Source organism: Gadus chalcogrammus, chromosome 9 (genome assembly GCF_026213295.1).
Source record: "Gadus chalcogrammus isolate NIFS_2021 chromosome 9, NIFS_Gcha_1.0, whole genome shotgun sequence".
Taxonomy (NCBI): domain Eukaryota; kingdom Metazoa; phylum Chordata; class Actinopteri; order Gadiformes; family Gadidae; genus Gadus; species Gadus chalcogrammus.
The window spans coordinates 18,009,064-18,027,100 of record NC_079420.1 but is presented as its reverse complement, the minus strand read 5'-3'; the positions used below and the strand labels follow the sequence as shown (position 1 = coordinate 18,027,100).

General features: G+C 39.5%; 2 protein-coding genes across 3 annotated transcripts in view; one reads left to right on the top strand and one right to left on the bottom strand.

Moving 5' to 3' along the window:
• LOC130388855 (Fanconi anemia group A protein) overlaps positions 1–18,037 on the bottom strand; it is a 98,894-nt gene that overhangs the window by 30,049 nt on the left and 50,808 nt on the right. The gene's annotated exons all lie outside the window — the stretch shown is intronic.
• On the top strand, positions 8,413–9,365 carry LOC130388861 (olfactory receptor 52K1-like). Its single transcript, XM_056598427.1, has one exon. It carries the CDS (start codon positions 8,445–8,447, stop codon positions 9,363–9,365), a length of 921 nt encoding a protein of 306 aa, XP_056454402.1. The 5' UTR covers positions 8,413–8,444.

The window sequence follows — 18,037 nt, the reverse complement described above, 5'->3', positions numbered from 1 at the left end:
AACTCAAAAAATTAAAAATTCTGGGGTTATAATGTGAGTGGAGGTTCATAGAGAGGGAGGGAGCAGAGAGGGAGTGGCATTTTTGGAGTTGCTTATTTTTAAAGTCAAACATTGATATAATATTATTGGCAATGTCACAGAATGTGACTATTTGTTCCTACTTACAGGTCAAATATGATCAAAAACATTCAAATAAACATGTACTTTTTTCCCTTGTTCTTTTTCATGAGGCTGTTAAGCCTAATGTCCCACCACATATTAACTGCAAATTATTACAATTGTGTGTAAATTGAAATCTATTTAAATTCTGAAGATATTTTTGTTAAATAAATACTGATTTAGTAAATTCTGTTATGTGTTATTTGTCAACTCAGGTTAGATTTTCTCCTAAAATTGTGTTTTTTCAAGATTGTTTACTTTTTATAGCTTCACTGGATTTGAATAATTTACCACATATACTTAGATCCAGAAAGATAAATCAGATGTTTGAAAATGATTATGCTAGCTGGCGAAAATAACAGTTTAACCACCACCTGTCAGCTCCATATCGAACCCAATATATGTTTTTAAATTCATTTGTAAAATTAAATAAAATGTTAATAAAGATAATAATTAATTAAAGTAATAAGTACAATGTATAGATCACATCGCAATTTTGCACAAAATGCTTTACTTTTTGTTGTTCTTTGAACAATTGATTTAATGCCTTTAATATTTTTAATTGTAAAAGGAAGTGGAAGTATATTGCATGAAATTAAAAAAAAAAGATTTGGACCAACAGTTTCAAGAATTTGCTTTACTCAAGACAATGTCTATATTTATGTGCTAGCCATTTAGGGAAGATGTTGAGGTTGATTTACTCGCATCAAAAATTGCAGCACTGTTTCACCTGAGCAAGACTGCAGTGGAGGATGAGACTTTGATAGTACAAGCTGATATTGAGCTTAAATCCAGGGCTCATGGACAATTTTTGAACTTACTGATAAAAGGAAACTATCGAACCATGAGGAAATGTGCTTCCTCCTTGACTGCATTATTTGGCTCTACTAATTTATGTCAGACAGCCTTTTCCCACATTAAGATTATTAAAGGAGACATATCATGGTGTTTTCCCAAGAAGTAAACATAGTATGAGTTCTAGAAAACATGTTTTTGAAGCTGTTTGCTGGAAATAGCTTTTAGGAGAAAAAATCTTGCCTACTTCTATTCCCCTCCGTTTCTGTATCTTCAGAATGCGCTGTTTCTGTTGTCTGTAGCTTTAATGCAAATGAGCTGCTGACCATTGACCAATGAGCTGCCAGAGTGAATCAAAGCATGGAGGAGAAGTGATTATTGCCATTTGCGGAGTCCCGGAGCTCTATATCTATATAATAATAATATTATATATATATATATAGGTATTTATATAATATATCTAATATCAAGGCCAAAAGCTATGGGTGCCTCGGACGATATTATGAATCAAAAAGACTGCTTCTGACGTCTCTGGTACTTTCACAACAAGTAAAGACTCGTAGTGGGTTATCACGGCCATGGTTGAGAAGAATTGGGGGAAAGGAACTTTGGACTTGACTCTCTGAAGTCCATATTTAACCGCGACATGGACGGGAAGGGGATTGTACTCCCGGCTCCGGTGGGGGAGCTTCAGCAGCTGTCCGGCAGCTCCGGCGGGGGGAGCTCGGCGGCATCCCAGCAGCTCAGCTCCGGGAGTGCAATCCCTTCTCCGTCGGAGCTGCCGGACAGCCGCCAAGATCCCCTTGCCGATGCTGCCACCGAAGCTCTGGCGGCAGTCCGACAGCTCCGGCATAGAAAGGGATTGTATTCCCGGAGCTGAGCTGCCGGACTGCCGCCGAGCTCCTGCTTCTGAAATGCGCCAACATCTTCTCCGCCCAGCGCCAGTCTAATGGTCCACAAATCTTAGCTATGCTCTAATTGAAGGAGGGTGGGGATGTGGGAGGTAATACTCAAATGTGCCCCCTTCCTACGTAGGAGGGGGCACCGAAACGGACTTGCTCGTTTGGTATCTGTAGGCAGGGTACTTTCAGAAATGCAGATTTCACTCAAAAAATCATGTACAGACTTTTTTCAAAGTTTGTATGCTTGTGGGAGCACCAGAATCACAGAACAACACCCAAAATCCCAGGAAAAGTGTTGTTTTCATAATATGTCCCCTTTCAGTATACCAAATACCATTCCACCATGACTGATTGTCATTTGGAAGCCTGATTCCAAATTATGCATTTTTAATGTAGGCATATCGTTTTGACCTGCTAATTTTGAAAGTAGATTGCAAGCCGAAAAAAGTGTGTGCACCCCTGCATTAGAATATACATGATGCAATACAAGTTTATCCTCAGGGATAAAAGTCCATCCTGTTTGGGTAAAACTGGACGTGAAGGAGGGATTATAATGAGATCCAATGAGAAGAGGAAACAATAAAAAAGAACAATCCTAGACCATCAAACAGACTGCTGAAAAAGCTCTCAAGTGCTCGATAACCTTCCCATATTCCTAGAACGGCTCAATTATCAGCGTTGAAGATTTCCTCTGTGCATTTAGGCAAAGAAGAAGAACAGAAGGACAATACCTTAATTGCAGATTTGATTTCAGATGGATGTTCATTACAACATTACATATCTTATACTTGGAGGGCATGTACAGCTTTCAAAATATAGATATATATATTTCTCAATTACTTTCCTGCTCTTCATTCTAATTATCTGCAGTAATACTATTGTTTTATATGTCATCTATGTACATGAAAGCCTTCACAAACCCATGTATATTTTTGTTGCTGCTTTGCTGATGAACGCCCTATTTGGAAGCATAACCGTCTATCCCAAACTCCTTGTGGATCTGCTGTCAGCAACCCAAACTATATCCCGTCCTGCCTGCCGGTTACAGAGCTTTTTAATATACGTGTATGCTGCTTGTGAATTCACACTTTTGTCAGCGATGGCTTTTGATAGGTATGTATCCATATGCAGACCTCTCCAATACCACTCCCTTGTCAGCCCACAAATTGTCAAAATAATGTTGGTTTTGGCCTTTTGTTGGCCAATTTGTAAAATGGGAATTGGCATTATTCATTCAGCTAGTTTAGGCCTATGCAAGTTTGTGTTAACGAGAATTATTTGTGATAACTATTCCCTTGTCAAAGCGGGGTGTGGGGATTCAACCGTAAGCAATGCATATGGACTTTCTGTAATGGTACTTTCTATATTTCCACATCTGATATTTATTATGTTTTCTTACACCAGAATATTGATAATTTGTTTGAGGAGCTCCAGAGATTTCAGGAGAGGAGCTCTCAACACTTGTCTCCCCCACCTTGTTATATTTCTGAACTTTACCATAATCATTATGTTTGAAGTCATTCAAAATCGTATCCCCTCTGGCATACCGCATATTGTTCGTCTTATAGTATCTCTCCTGTATGTTGTGATTCCTCCTCTCTTCAATCCTCTCATGTACGGATTTAAAATGCAAGAGATATCTCAATGTCTTGTAGAACTATTCAGGCTGAAATAACAGCATTTGACTGACATTACGCTGCTACAAAGTGGATACCACTGACAAAAAATACTTTTGATTTATAAGATACATCTTTATCTGAAATGTGGACGACTGATTCTGAATTGCTTTTAGTGTTTTATTTGTTTGATTATTATTATGTTTTATCTCTTAAAAAAGGTAAAATTCAGGCTATAATGTGAGTGGAAGTTCATAGGGTGGGAGGGAGCAGAGAGGGAGTGGCATTTTTGGGGTTGTTTATTTTTTAAAGTCATTTATTTAATATTGGCTGTCACAGAATTTGACTTATGTTATATTTGTTCCTACTTACAGGTCAGATATGATACAAAACATTCAAATAATCATGTACTTTTCACTTTTTCATAGTGTCCCACAAAATATAAACTGCATATTATTACAAGTGTAAGTCAATTGAAGTGTTAAATTCTGAAGATGTGTTTGTTAAATAAATACAGATTTTGTCAAATATGTTATGTGTTGTTGTTTTCTCCTAAAATTGTGTTTTAAAGGTTGTTTATTTTTATATATCTTCACTGGATATATTGCATTTTCCACACATATTTTGTACTTAGATCCAGAAAGATAAATCAGATGTTTTAAGAAGACTAAGCTAGCTGGCGAAAAACACTGTTTAACCAACACCTGTCAGCTCCATATCTAACCCAATATATGTTTTATAAATTAATTTGTCAAATTAAATCATATGTTAATAAAGATAATAATGAATAATTAAAAGTAATAAATACAATATATACATAAAATCGCGATTTTGCACGACGATTTTTTACATCGGTCGCGATCGACTAGTCGATCGCAAAGGTAGTGCAAGTAGATCACATGTTCTACTTGATAAATATATTAAAAAGTTTTATTTAACATCTAACATCCCTATTTAATTTAAAACTTCATTGATGTGTTTTAAATTGTCCATCAGATTTTGAGCAACGGTTCCAAGACTTCGCTTAACTCGAGCCGTTTCATTTATGTGCTATACATTTAGGGAAGATGTTGAGGTTGATTTAATCACATCAAAAATTGCAGAACTGTTTCACCTGAGCAAGTCTGCAGTGGCGGATACGATTTTGATAATACAGGCTGATATTGAGCTTAAGTCCAGGGCTCCTGGACAATTTTGGAACTGATAAAAGGAAAACCATCCAAGCATGAGGAAATGTGCTTTCTCCTTGACTGCATCATTTGGCTCTACTAGTTTATGCCAGTCAGTCTTTTCCCACATTAAGGCCCAATCCCATTTCCACCCCTTACCCCTTCCCCCCCCCCCTTGTTTTTGTAGGGGTAGGGCTGGCCCAATTCTCATTTGGGTTAAAGGTCCCATGACATGAAAATCTCACTTTATGAGGTTTTCTAACATAAATATGAGTTCCCCTAGCCTGCCTATGGTCCCTCAGTGGCTAAAACTTGCGTTTGGTGTAAAACGAGCACTAGCTGTTCTGCTCGCCTTTGAAAAAACGGAGGCTCAAGCACGCTGATTTGGAATGTCTGTGTTTAGGACGTCATAAACTCATAAAGCATCTAAGCTCCTCGCCTTACTCTGCCTGGCCTGCCCAGAGACGTTGGCCCGCCAATGAGACTCGACCGTGCGAGCGCCACATGTGTGTGTGTGTGAATACACACACTGTTTCTTGTCGGTTCTTTGACGTCTCTTGTATTTCCACAACGACACTGTCGTGGGGGTTATCTGAGCCATGGTTGAGAAAGAATTGGGGGAAAGGAACTTTGGCTTTGACTCGCTAAAGTACATGAACTGCGACATGCCGCCGGTTGCCACGAGGCACCATCGCCCGGCAGCGGGCCGCCGGCGGCAGGCAGCGAGCGGTTCAGTCGACTTCAGGTTGATGTGAAAGTGGAAGAACCAGAGACGTCGCAGAACCCGACAAAGTCGTTTGTGATTCATAATATCGTCTGGAGGCGCACACAGCTTTTGGCCGTGATAATATGTATTATATGATATAGATATCTATGTATTATATGATATAGAGCTCCAGGACTGTAACGCAAGTGTTGTACACTTCCTTGTTATTTGGATAACCGTTCTGCTTTTGGTGTTATGGCGCATAACACGTCGGACTCTCGTCTCTGGTATTTCTACAACGAGACTCGTAGTGTGGAGGTTATCTCAGCCAAGGTTGAGAATGGCTTTGGCTTTGACTCCCTCAAGAACATGAACCACGACATGGAGGAGAAAGGGATTGTTGGCAGCGATTGTCTCCCGCTTGAGCCCCGCTGAGGGACCACCACCGGAGGCGGAGGTGCCTAAGCGCTGCCCGTCAACAATCCCTTTCTCCTCCTTGTCGCGGTTCAGTCTACTTCACATTGATGTGGACGTTGAAGAACCAGGAACGTCGGAGAACCCAACGCGGTCGTTTGAGATTCATAATATCGGCTCACACAGCTTTTGGCCGTGATAATATATATTATATGATATAGATATCTATGCAGGCTATATGATAATATTTAGATATAGAGCTCCAGGACTGTGTTATAGAATATTTACAGAACATGGCTCATGGCTGTGTGCGCCTCGCCATTGCGATACATCCACTGTAAACAGAGCGCATGGTACCGTGGCTGCAAGCTGCTCAGGGCCACTCCCCCACCCTCCTCCTTGACCCGCCTCGCTCCTCCTCATTTGCATTATAGCTACAGTCACCAAAACAGCGCATTTTGGGGAAGCTCAATGTGCGACTGGCTCGGAGTGGCTGTAACTCCACGGCTGAATTTCGGGAACGTCTTTGAATACTGTGTTAGTTGCCCACTAATACCTAGATTAAAGAATAAATAAAATAGCATGTCATGGGACCTTTAAGGGCTAGAGCCAAGACGTAGGGCTACGTAGCCCTTGAAATGAAGCTTCCAAAGGACCACACTTTAAGGGTGCACTCACACAAGGCCATCTGGCCGTTTTCACACCTAACCGTGCTCAAATCTGCCAGTGTGAGTGTGGCCAGTCTGGCCAGGGCAGGCCAGGCCAACTTGGCCACTTAGGAGAGGTGTGCTGCTACGGTACTGGCCGCCACGGTACAGATGCTAATGAGCCGCCACACGCACACGCACGGCTACGCAACCTTGATGGATGACGTATAGTCCTTGCGACGACCATGGACATAATAAAGGCGACGAGCCTTCTTTCCCATTAAACAGTAAACATGGCGTCAAGCGGTTCAACTGTAGGTTCACGTTGGTCCCATGGAGAAGTCGAGTGTCTGTTAGCCATTTGGGCAGATGATGCTATTCAGGCACAGTTGGAGAAGACCCACAAGAATTCCGATGTATTTGGGAGAATCAGCGACCATATGCAAAGTCGAGGACACCACCGAACAATGGCGTGTCGGGACAAATGTTATATTATTATGGTCCATGCAGCGGACGCTTGGTGATGACGTGTTACGACGTGATTACATATGTACAAGAACCTACCGTGGCCAGGCCACAGTTGCGACGGCCAACGGCCACGGCCGGCCTAGTCTGAATGCAGGCCAGAGAACAATGGGGCCAGTTGAGCATAGTTAGGTGTGAAAACGGCCACGGCCAGATGGCCTAGTGTGAGTGCACCCTAAAGGGAGGGCTTTGAGGAAAAGCTGGCCAGCAAATTTGGCAGCTGTCATGAATCCTTTTTTTTTGTTTTGTTTTGTTTTTCTGAGCCCTTTTGCTTTATTTTTTCTTTTGTGAAGCGCATTGGGTCCTAGAAATGCGCAATACAAGACTGATATTATTATTATTATTATTACTACTGGTTGTTATCATTCGGACTCATCAAAGCCATACACAGACATTGCATCTCTGAGCTCGACATAACACGTGACATAAAGGTCAATAACCTTTGAACTATACATACAAGCTTTTGGCGCTGATATTATATATTAATAATAATATCACTAATAATGATATTATCGTATTAATAATATCATATTATATATGATCTTTATTTGAAAGAGCATATACGCAGAAAAGCAGACGGAGGGAGTTACCCTGGAGCTCCCGTGAGTTCATTACAGGCCCGCGAAAGCCACTAATACTGGACATTTTTCTTATTTTTTATCAGAGCATTTGATTTTATTTATCCAAAATAAATGTCCTACTCTAGCTTTAAGGTACACCTGTATGCTGTGATGTTTGGGAAATAGCTGTGAATGAGACCCCTCATTATGTTAACGGAAGAACCTAGAATTGACAATACAATACGAAGCCAATTAGCTTTTAAACATGCAACGGCCTACACTTTGAGGATCGCTTAATATAGGTCAGAAGAAAGGTTTTGTACTAAATGTGCCCAAAAGTTAAAAGGCTAAAAAAACTCACATTTCCCCAAGTCATGTGAAGGCAGAAAACAATGCTTTAAATGTCTAGGTCAACCAAGTTTGGTAGATCCACAAACTTGGTTCTAGGATCTAGTGGCATATGGATTTTATATTTTCAAACACTAACATGTGTTTTGTTTATGCTCAGTATAGATGATAGTATGCACTCATATCACCAAGGCGTCTCTTTGAGCAATAGCATATTGCTTATCTTAGACCCCTAGCTTATTATTTGTATTATTTTGGTTGGTTTAAGAAAGCCTGATAATAAACGATGATCCAAGGCATAGAGTATACATGTTGCAATACTAATTCATCCTCAGGGATAAAGGTAAAACCTGTTTGGTTGAACTGGACACGAAGGAGGGATTATAATGAGATCCAAGCAGAAAAAGAGGAAACAATAAAAAGGGCAATCCTAGACAATAAAACAGACCGCTGTAAAAGCTCTCAAGTGCTCGATTACAGCAGTAACCTTCCCATATTCCTATAACAGTTCAATTATCACAGTTTAAGATATCCTCTGTGCATGTAGGCAAAGAAAAAGAACAGAAGGACAATACCTTAATTGCACTCAAACCTTGATTTCAGATGGATGTTCATTACAACATTACATATATTATACTTGGAGGGCATGTACAGCTTTCAAAATATAGATGTATATATTTCTCAATTACTTTCCTGCTCTTCATTCTAATTATCTGCAGTAATACTATTGTTTTATATGTCATCTATGTACATGAAAGCCTTCACAAACCCATGTATATTTTTGTTGCTGCTTTGCTAATGAACGCCCTATTTGGAAGCATGACCATCTATCCCAAACTTCTTGTGGATCTACTTTCAGCAACCCAAACAATATCCCTCCCTGCCTGCCGGTTACAGAGCTTTTTAATATACTTGTACGCTGGTTGCGAATTCACACTGTTATCAGCGATGGCTTTTGATAGGTATGTTTCCATATGCAGACCTCTCCAATACCACTCCTTGGTTAGGCCACAAATTGTCAAATTAATTTTGGTTTTGGCCATTTGTTTGCCCACTTGCAAATTGGGAATTGGCATGATTTATTCGGCTCATTTAGGCCTATGCAAGTTTGTGTTAATGAGAATTACCTGTGATAACTATTCCCTTGTCAAAGCGGGGTGTGGGGACTCTTCTGTAATTAATGCATATGGATTTTTTGTAATGGTATTTTCGGTAATGCCACATCTTATATTTATTCTGTTTTCTTACACAAGAATATTTATAATTTGTCTGAGGAGCTCCAGAGATTTCAGGAGAGGAGCTCTTAACACGTGTCTCCCCCATCTTGTTATATTGATGAACTTCACCATAATCATTTTGTTTGAGGTCATTCAAACCAGAATCCCTTCTGGCATACCGCATATTATTCGTCTTATAGTATCTCTCCTGTATGTTATGATTCCTCCTCTCTTCAATCCTCTCATGTATGGATTTAAAATGCAAGAGATATCTCAACGTCTTGTAGCACTATTCAAGCAGAAATAACAGCTTTATATATATATATATATATATATATATATATATATATATATATATATAAATAAAATTTTTTTGATAATAACGACTCAAGAGGGCTTCAAAATATACACTTTTCATCGATAACAATGAAAAGTGTCTGAAAACATTTGCATAATATTTCTATCTGTTATATGGACAATTGCCTAAAAGTGTATGTTAATATAAGTGTATTTAGTTGTTAAATAGTTGTTAAATACAGTTTTGTAGAAATGCTAAATCTGTTACATGTTGTAGGTCACCCAAGGTCAGATTTTCTCTTACAATTGTGTTTTATAGACCGAATATGAATGAATTACAAATATTTTATTAATTAGATCAAGAAAGATAAATCTGTTGTTTGAGAGATAAATCTGATGTTTGAAAAAATAGTAAACTAGCTGGCAAAAAAAACTGTTGTATAGGCACCCGTCAGCCTCATAGCTGACCTGATCAATGTTTTGTCAATTTATTTGTGAATTTAAATCAAATGTTAATGATAATAAATAATTGAAAAATGAAATAAATACAATATCACACCGTATCAAGCCTCTCACCGGACACACAAGAGCATGTTGTCTTGTGTGTCTCATAGCAAGGCAGTGCTAAGGGCCTCTGTGACCTTGAAGAGGGCCCTTCCGGAGAAGATTAAAACACATAATTGACAGAACTAGGGCTGGGCTTGGTTCTGAAATAACTAAAATGATGGTTTAATGATGCTAAAATAAGAACAAGTGACATTTTTATTGAAAAGGAGTGATTTCAGCTTGAAGTTATCTAGTCTCTCAGGGTGCACTCAAGCTAGGCCATCTGGCCGTGGCCGTGGCCGTTTTCACACCTAACCTTGCTGAAATCTGCCAGTGTGAGTGTGGCCAGTCTGGCCAGGCCAGGCCAATTTGGCCTCTTGGTGGGTACGGGCCGCTACGTTACAGATGCTAATGAGCCGACACGCTCACACGCACGGCTACGCAACTTGAGCTGGATGACGTATAGTCCATGCGACGACCACGGACATAATAAAGGCGACAAGCCTTCTTTCCCATTAAACGGTAAACATTGCGTCAAGCGGTTCAACTGTTGGTGTGTTCTCTGTGTTGTTGTCCATTGTTGTTAAAACTCTGACTGGCGGTGTCACGTTAAAATTGTAGCGGGGGCGAAAATTGTACCAGTCTACGTCATCCATAGTAATCCATTCCAAACCTGCCTGGCAACCGACGATCGCGTCGAATGACGTGGAAGGTTCTTGAAAATTCGCGAACTCGTGCATTGAGCGCGACAAGACAGAAAACACTTATTTTACAAATTACATTTATTAGCGTTTCTAACTTTATATTTGTATATTGTATTGCATTGTATTTATCTATTTCCCTACATAGTACCGGTAATAGCTAAATGTTATGGGGATAACGTGAATAATAATAATAAAAAACATTTACCAGTTAGTAAATGCCTGCTCACCTATCTACCCATCTTTCTATCTATCTTTATACAACGGGTGGCTTAAATCCAGCGATCTGATTGGTTCATAACTGTTGTATAATGAGCGTATACATAACTGCTATGACGCCCAATTATTTTGTGAAAGTTTGCATATCACTCCGCGCCTGGAAGTAGAAACGGTTACAAAGTATAAAAGTAGTTGTATTAAAGCAATAGCGCAGTTCACTGAAGCCTAAAAATATGTTGAATGATGGAGAGGGTGTAAATGTTGTTACTCCGGGAGTGAGCAAGGCGATAGAGAGACTAACGAAAGCTTAGGCACACAGTGAGTGAACTGCTCCATAGGATAAATTGCCGGCGAACCGCTCTAGCCGAGCCTTCTCTCGGAGGGACGCTAAAGTGTGTTGCATAGCGACCGTCGTGCATTTTGAAGGCAGCCAGGAGGGACTACTTTTTTGTATTCTTTAATAAAACAGCTATTTTGACTTTCTTTTTTTTTTTTTTTAAATGTAGTGCGTCTTTGACTTTCGTATTGCCATAATAGTAACTGTTGTATAAAAGGGGGTCGCCGGCCCTCCGCTGCTCGTCGGGCCGAACAACACCCCTTAACAGTGGTATAATGAGCACATACCACAGCCTGTCGTGATCTATTGCTTAAATCTATTACCTATAATCTTTTCTCTTAATTTAATTAAGGAAATTAAATTAACACAAGTTAGCTAGACTATGATACACATTAAACACACAGTTTACTAGCTAAATTCGATTAAACAATTAAATGCAACACAAATATAAAGTACAAGTGTTATCTAGCGATCCGTTATCTGTATTATATTATTTCGTCTTCGGCAACATGAGCGCGATTGAAACCTGCCTGGCAACGGACAACCCCTTACGTAATCTGTTGTCCGTTGCCTGGCAACGGACAACTGATGAAGTAGGCCGGTACAATTTTCACCCATGGTACAATTTTAACGTGACAGCGGCAGACTTTATTATGGTTCATGCAGCGGACGCTTGGTGATGACGTGTTACAACGTGATGACGTATGTACAAGAGCCTACCGTGGCCAGGCCACAGTTGCGACGGCCAACGGCCACGGCCAGATGGCCTAGTGTGAGTGCACCCTCAGAGTACGACAATGGTCCTAAGTGACCTTACTCTTTGAGAGATTTCCTATGCATCCTCCTCCTACTTCTGGGAGTCAAAGCAAGTCATCAACATTTCCACATCCTAAGATCCCTCATAGCTCTGAGCACATTTAGAAGTGTCGAGAGGAATCCTATCAGTCAGGAGTTGCCAGAAGGTGGCTGCATTGAGGCAAAAATACAAGCTGTGCATATTATGGGGGGGCCAAGCCTGGGAGATTCACCTGGAGAACTCTTGTGGGGGGGAGATTTGGAAATGAAACAGCTCAAATGTGATTTCAAATATATATTTTATATTTTTAAATATGCATGTCTTATTCTGTTTTTAAAAATCACAATTTTCAAGCTCAAAAATAATTATAGAGACTGTGTTAAATTAAAATCAATAGAGCTGCAATTGACAGTCAACTAGTTACTCTGAAATTCATGGAGCCCGTTTCGCTCCATCTGACCTCAAGTTCCAGTGTGCCCGCGGTACTGCGCTTTAGCCAGAGTTAATTGTGTTTTCTAACAGCACAGTAACACTTTTTTTTCAAAGTACTCAAACATAAAAATAAGATCTCTCTCTGAAGCCCTCCCTTCAAAACCAAAATCATGTGATTAGCTTTCTAGCTTTGGCCATAGGTCGGCTTAGCCAAGTGGAAGATAGCTGTCATGCGCAATAAGTGCAGTTGCAGAGTGCATGGGAAGGTAGGTAGACGGGTAGGAAGGTTGCCCAATCCCTTAATTTGGGCCAAATGAAGAATGCATGGTTTATGACAGGCCTGTGACAGTCTCACGGTCCCTCACAGCATTTGATTTATTAATATTGCTGTCGGGAGCAATATAGAATTCCCATAAATATGAAAAAAATTGCATCTAAAATAAATGTCCTAATCTAGATTCAAGGTACACCTGTATGCTGTGGGTTTTGGCAAATAACATGTTCAGGATCAAATACATTTTGGTTTTGGCCTGATTTGGCGGCTAATTGAGGCCTATGCATGTATGTGCTAACGAGAATTATTTGTGATAACTATTCGCTTGTCAAAGCAACTTGTGGGGACTCTACCGTAAGCAAAGCATATGGGCTTTCTGTAATGCAGCTTTTTATATTTCCACATCTTATATATTACACCGCATATTGCTCGTCATATTGCTTATAGTACCTCTACTGTATGTTGCAAAAATCTGACGTGTACATATATGGGCAGATTTAGAATCATTTGTTGCAAAATGTTGCAAATTCAACCTTGGTATTATTTCTTCTCTATGCATAGCGCATCACGTCGATATTGCCGTTTCTTGCTGCTAGCCTTTAGTGAGATCAGAGAGTGTTGAAAAGGACAGTTATAAAAGATCTTTGGTAAAATGGATATAAGAAGAGAGACCCGCAGTGAATTCAACCCGGTCCACTTGACATCGGCTGGGTGCAAGACAGTGTGAACCTTAAAACTTCAATAACCCAGGCTTTTTTTTGGTTTCAATCACTGAACTTTCAAACAAGACTCTTGCGCAGCAAAGATGGGAAATATTATCAAATGTATTATTTAAACCACTATGAATATTACCATCCATGTATACACATTACCAGGCTATGGAATAACGCCTGCACACGCACACACCCGGGATGGAAATTAACACCCGCCACCTGCTATTTGCGGGTGGATTTGTATGGTGGCGGGTGAATTGTCCCACTTCACCCGCCACTGTGTCGGGTAATACTTCCAGTAAGGTCCGATCAAATTTGCATATTTAATACATTCGTTATACGGCGCTGTGCAGTTCCACAACCATTACTGTCAACATCCGGCCCCCTTCTTCTTCTACGCCTCTTTTGCTGAACTGCAACGGTCATCATCCGGGATAATATACGGCTCTCAAGTCTCACGCATTCGGCGTTTGACACACACAATTCAACCCATGCACACGCTCACACGCCACACTTCGTATTTCTCAAGCAGAGAAATTACCAGGATAGCGCCCACCAATTTGGGCCACTATTAAACAGTGTTACAGGTAGGAATCAAATGGGTTTCCCGTACGTAGGGTAACCAGACGTCGTCTTTTGCCCGGACATGCCCTCTTTTTGAGACACTTTTAAAAAATGTGTGGCGGGATTTAAAAATCGTCCGGGATTTTATTAAAGCCTCATACATGTTCTCATTGAATTTGCGTTGCGTTTCTTTGGGTCCTTCGCAAACTAGTTAGGCTACGCCCTCCCCTACTCAGTTCTGTTCGCTTTGCATTGGTGGAAGTGAGTAGGGGGCGTGGTTAAGTAGAGCCTTCCGATTGGACGGTTTGACTTACGCAGTTTCCGTTGTGTATTTTTATTTTTTAGCATTATTGTTTTATAGGGACAAACATTAACACATTTCTCCCACAGGGGATTGATAACGTTCTATCTATTGAACAGAAAGAAAGACTTGGTCATACTTTGCATATTTTATCACAGCATTGGCCTACTGAATGCCACAGATATATTTCCAGCATTGGACTGAATGCCACATAAATATATAATTATGTTTTTGCACGTTTGCAACGTTTAAAAGTTCAGGGTATAAAGTTAAAGTATATGCCTCTACTTGTATTGCTTAAGCCAATAGCCTTTTGAGCCAGTGTTTTTTTCTGAATATTAGTGTTAAGGGCCAATAATGCTTACTATCATACGTTAGTTACCATGTCTGTGGACACATTTGTATTCAGGCACTAATTAGATGGACTTATGATGGTGTAGCCATGCATGTTGTTTTATTGTTAATATGTCAATTTGTTTTTTATTGAAAATACTTTGTATAGATGCATTATTTCCAAACTTGTCATCGTAACACCTTTGACATTAACATGGCAGATACCTGTGTATTGTTTATCATATGCGGTAAGAGTGTAACAACTCAGTTCCTTGGTAGCACCTACTTACAGTGAGAATCACTTCTGATGGAAAAAATGATGTGTATGAAAAACACTTTTCTTATCTATTGTTACAATTATATTGTTTAAAATGTACGCATATATAAAAAAAGAATTATAGCGCATAAAAAGTGGCTGGTAAAAAAGATGAGTGGCTGGTAGATTTTAAATCTACCTGCCAAAGTGGCTGATAATCGGGAGAGTCTGGAGAATTCTCGTTTAGCTGTTAACGTTTCTGGGCTGATTACTGCAGGATAATATTGCAGCGTCGTCCGGCAGCCTGAGCTGTGTTCCCGCAGCCTCAGCACACGCAATACTCAAACTGTCAACATCGCAACCAAGTCAATTTTGTTTAGAGGGGAGTAAAGAGCAGGGCCTCAGGTGGTAAAGCCCAGGTGGGTCTTGAACTGCGATTGGTCAGAAAGACACACACTTTTAAGGAGTTTTTCACCCGCTCCGCATCCAGCTTGTTCCACGTTTTAAGAACCCAGGCTAGGTTATGGCGAACAGGGTCACTCATGTTCCCCCCTGCGGTGTATTCCTTGTCCGCATCCCCTGCCATCCATTGGTCATATCATACGGTTCATGCAGACTGGCTTTGAACGGCTGATTCCATGGATGTACTTTGCGTGTGCCATGTTTTGCCGCCGGTGTGGCGACACTCTTTTGTTATGCTGATGAGCTTAAATAAATGGATATGTTGACTACGAAGCAATTATTGAAGTTTAACAATTTGTTCAGCAAACTGACAACCGACAGCTTGAATTTCAGGTTTTACTTTTTATCTCTTGTTGTACGATATTAGGCTATTCTTCTAATGTCTCAATTTGGCTGCTGGTGTATGTGGTGCACTTTCCTATCCTTAAAAATGTACCCACTAAATAGGCCTGCCCTGACGTGAGTCAGACATCACGATTGGTCTTTCCTTTACCTCTAAAACTACGTTAGAATTTAATGTTCATCAGCCCGGTTTTCAAATTTTCTCGGGGGAACACCCGTTTTCTAACTTCTGGGCTACAGCCCCGAAGGTTTTCAAATAGTAGCGACGCCCCTGGACAATGGACTAGTATATCTATATAATATTATCCACCTAACAAATACTGTCATTAGATATACAAGTTTTAACTTATATCTTATTTCTAAAATGTTTAAATGGACTGTGGAACATTGCTTCTGGTATTTGATACTTTTCTTCATGATTATTTTTTGCTCACTCAAAAAAGTGTTGTAGGTAAGGTTCCTGGCTAGAATTTCTTCGTTATTATTTAGATGTGCAATAGCCATTTGTCAGCTATTAGTAAGGGAAATGCTGTGTGATGATATCAGTTTCTTTGTGTCTGCCGCTGTATGAAAAAAAAAAAAAGATTTTCGACCACTCCAAGGTAATACTTATTAGGGAACGGTCAAGGAACATAAAGTGAATAAGAGGTGTCTTTTGGGTTGCTTATTTTCAGTCTTGCTCTCTTCTGCCCTCTCTTTACAACTCTAAAACCTTACTGACGGAACCTTTAATGATTTTAATTTATTTAAAATTGGTCAAGCAGAGATTGTCACTTATCTCATATATGTTCCTTATTACAGGTTAGATATGGTTTTATACATTCAAAGATACATAGTAATAGAATACAAAATTCGCTTTTTGTACATGTCATACTTAAAACTGACAATACAATATATCAGATTATCCTGCCTTGTTAAAATCTTAGCAGCTGTCCACACATTGTGGGGCTTTTTTTTAAAGGCCTCAACCTTTTTGGAAAATGCAATAGCTATTGAATTTAAAAGCTATATACCTTTATTTTCTTGTTAAAATAAAAATACGTCTTCAAACATTTGATTTACAGCCGATATGGTTGAAAAATTGTAACGTCTCTCACTACTCAAAGCCGGGTCCTACTCTTCTCTAACAGTGGGTAAAGGAGTGCTGGTAACTCACTCCCTGGTCCTACTTTGTGTACGTTTAGTCATAAATTAACTTTTTGCAATTCCTAGTAGTTATTCTGAGAGGCTTTAAAGCTATGGGCCCTTTGCTCAAATGTGCCAATTAGTTAAAAGGTTTAAAAAAACAACAACTCACATTTCCATCGGAAAGCTTCAATAAAAAAAAATTATAATTGACATTCAAGGTCAAATCAACCAGTGAAATCATGAGGTTTGTGGCTCTAACTGCAAATTATTTTTTACAACCAACAAGTGTTTTGTGTATGCTCAAGACAGAATCAAATATGAGATTATCACATAACATTTGCGTATCATTGAGCAAATACTATATACTACTTCTTGCTGACTAATAGCTTATTATTTATATTATTTTAGAAGTTTTAAATAAAACTGATATCAAAGCATAAACAAGTACACATGTAGTATACGAGTATATATGTTGCAAGAATAAATTATACTCCCAAAATTGAGGTCCATCATCTATTGGGAAAACTTGACATGAAGGAGGGATTATAATGAGATCCAATAAAATAAGCAAACCATCTGACAATCAAGCATAGACAAATGTAAAAGCTCTCAAGGGCTTGATAACAGAAGCAACCTTATTTCTAGAACAGTTCGATAGCTCTTTTTTAGATATCCTTTTTGCACTGAGCAAAGAAAAGAACAGAAGGACAACACTTTAATTGCACTTGAACATTGATTCCAAATGGATTTTCATTACAACAATACATATCTTATACTCGGAGGGCATATACAGCTTTCAAAGTATAGATATTTTTATTTCTCATTGACTTTTCTTCTCTTCATCCTAATTATCTGCAGTAATACCGTTGTTTTATATGTCATCTATGTACATGAAAGCCTTCACAAACCCATGTATGCTTTTGTTGCCGCTTTGCTTATGAACGCCCTGTTTGGAAGCATAACCGTCTATCCCAAACTTCTTGTGGATCTGCTGTCGGCAACCCAAACTATATCCCGTCCTGCCTGCCGGCTACAGAGTTTTTTAGCATACGTGTATGGTGCTTGCGAATTCACACTGTTGTCAGCGATGGCTTTTGATAGGTATGTATCCATTTGCAGACCTCTCCAATACCACTCCCTGGTTAGGACACAAACTGTCAAATTAATTCTGGTTTTGGCCTTTTGTTTACCTTGTTGTAAAATGGGAATAGCTAGTATTTTGTCAACTAATATAGGTCTATGCAAGTTTGTGTTGATGAGAATTACTTGTGATAACTA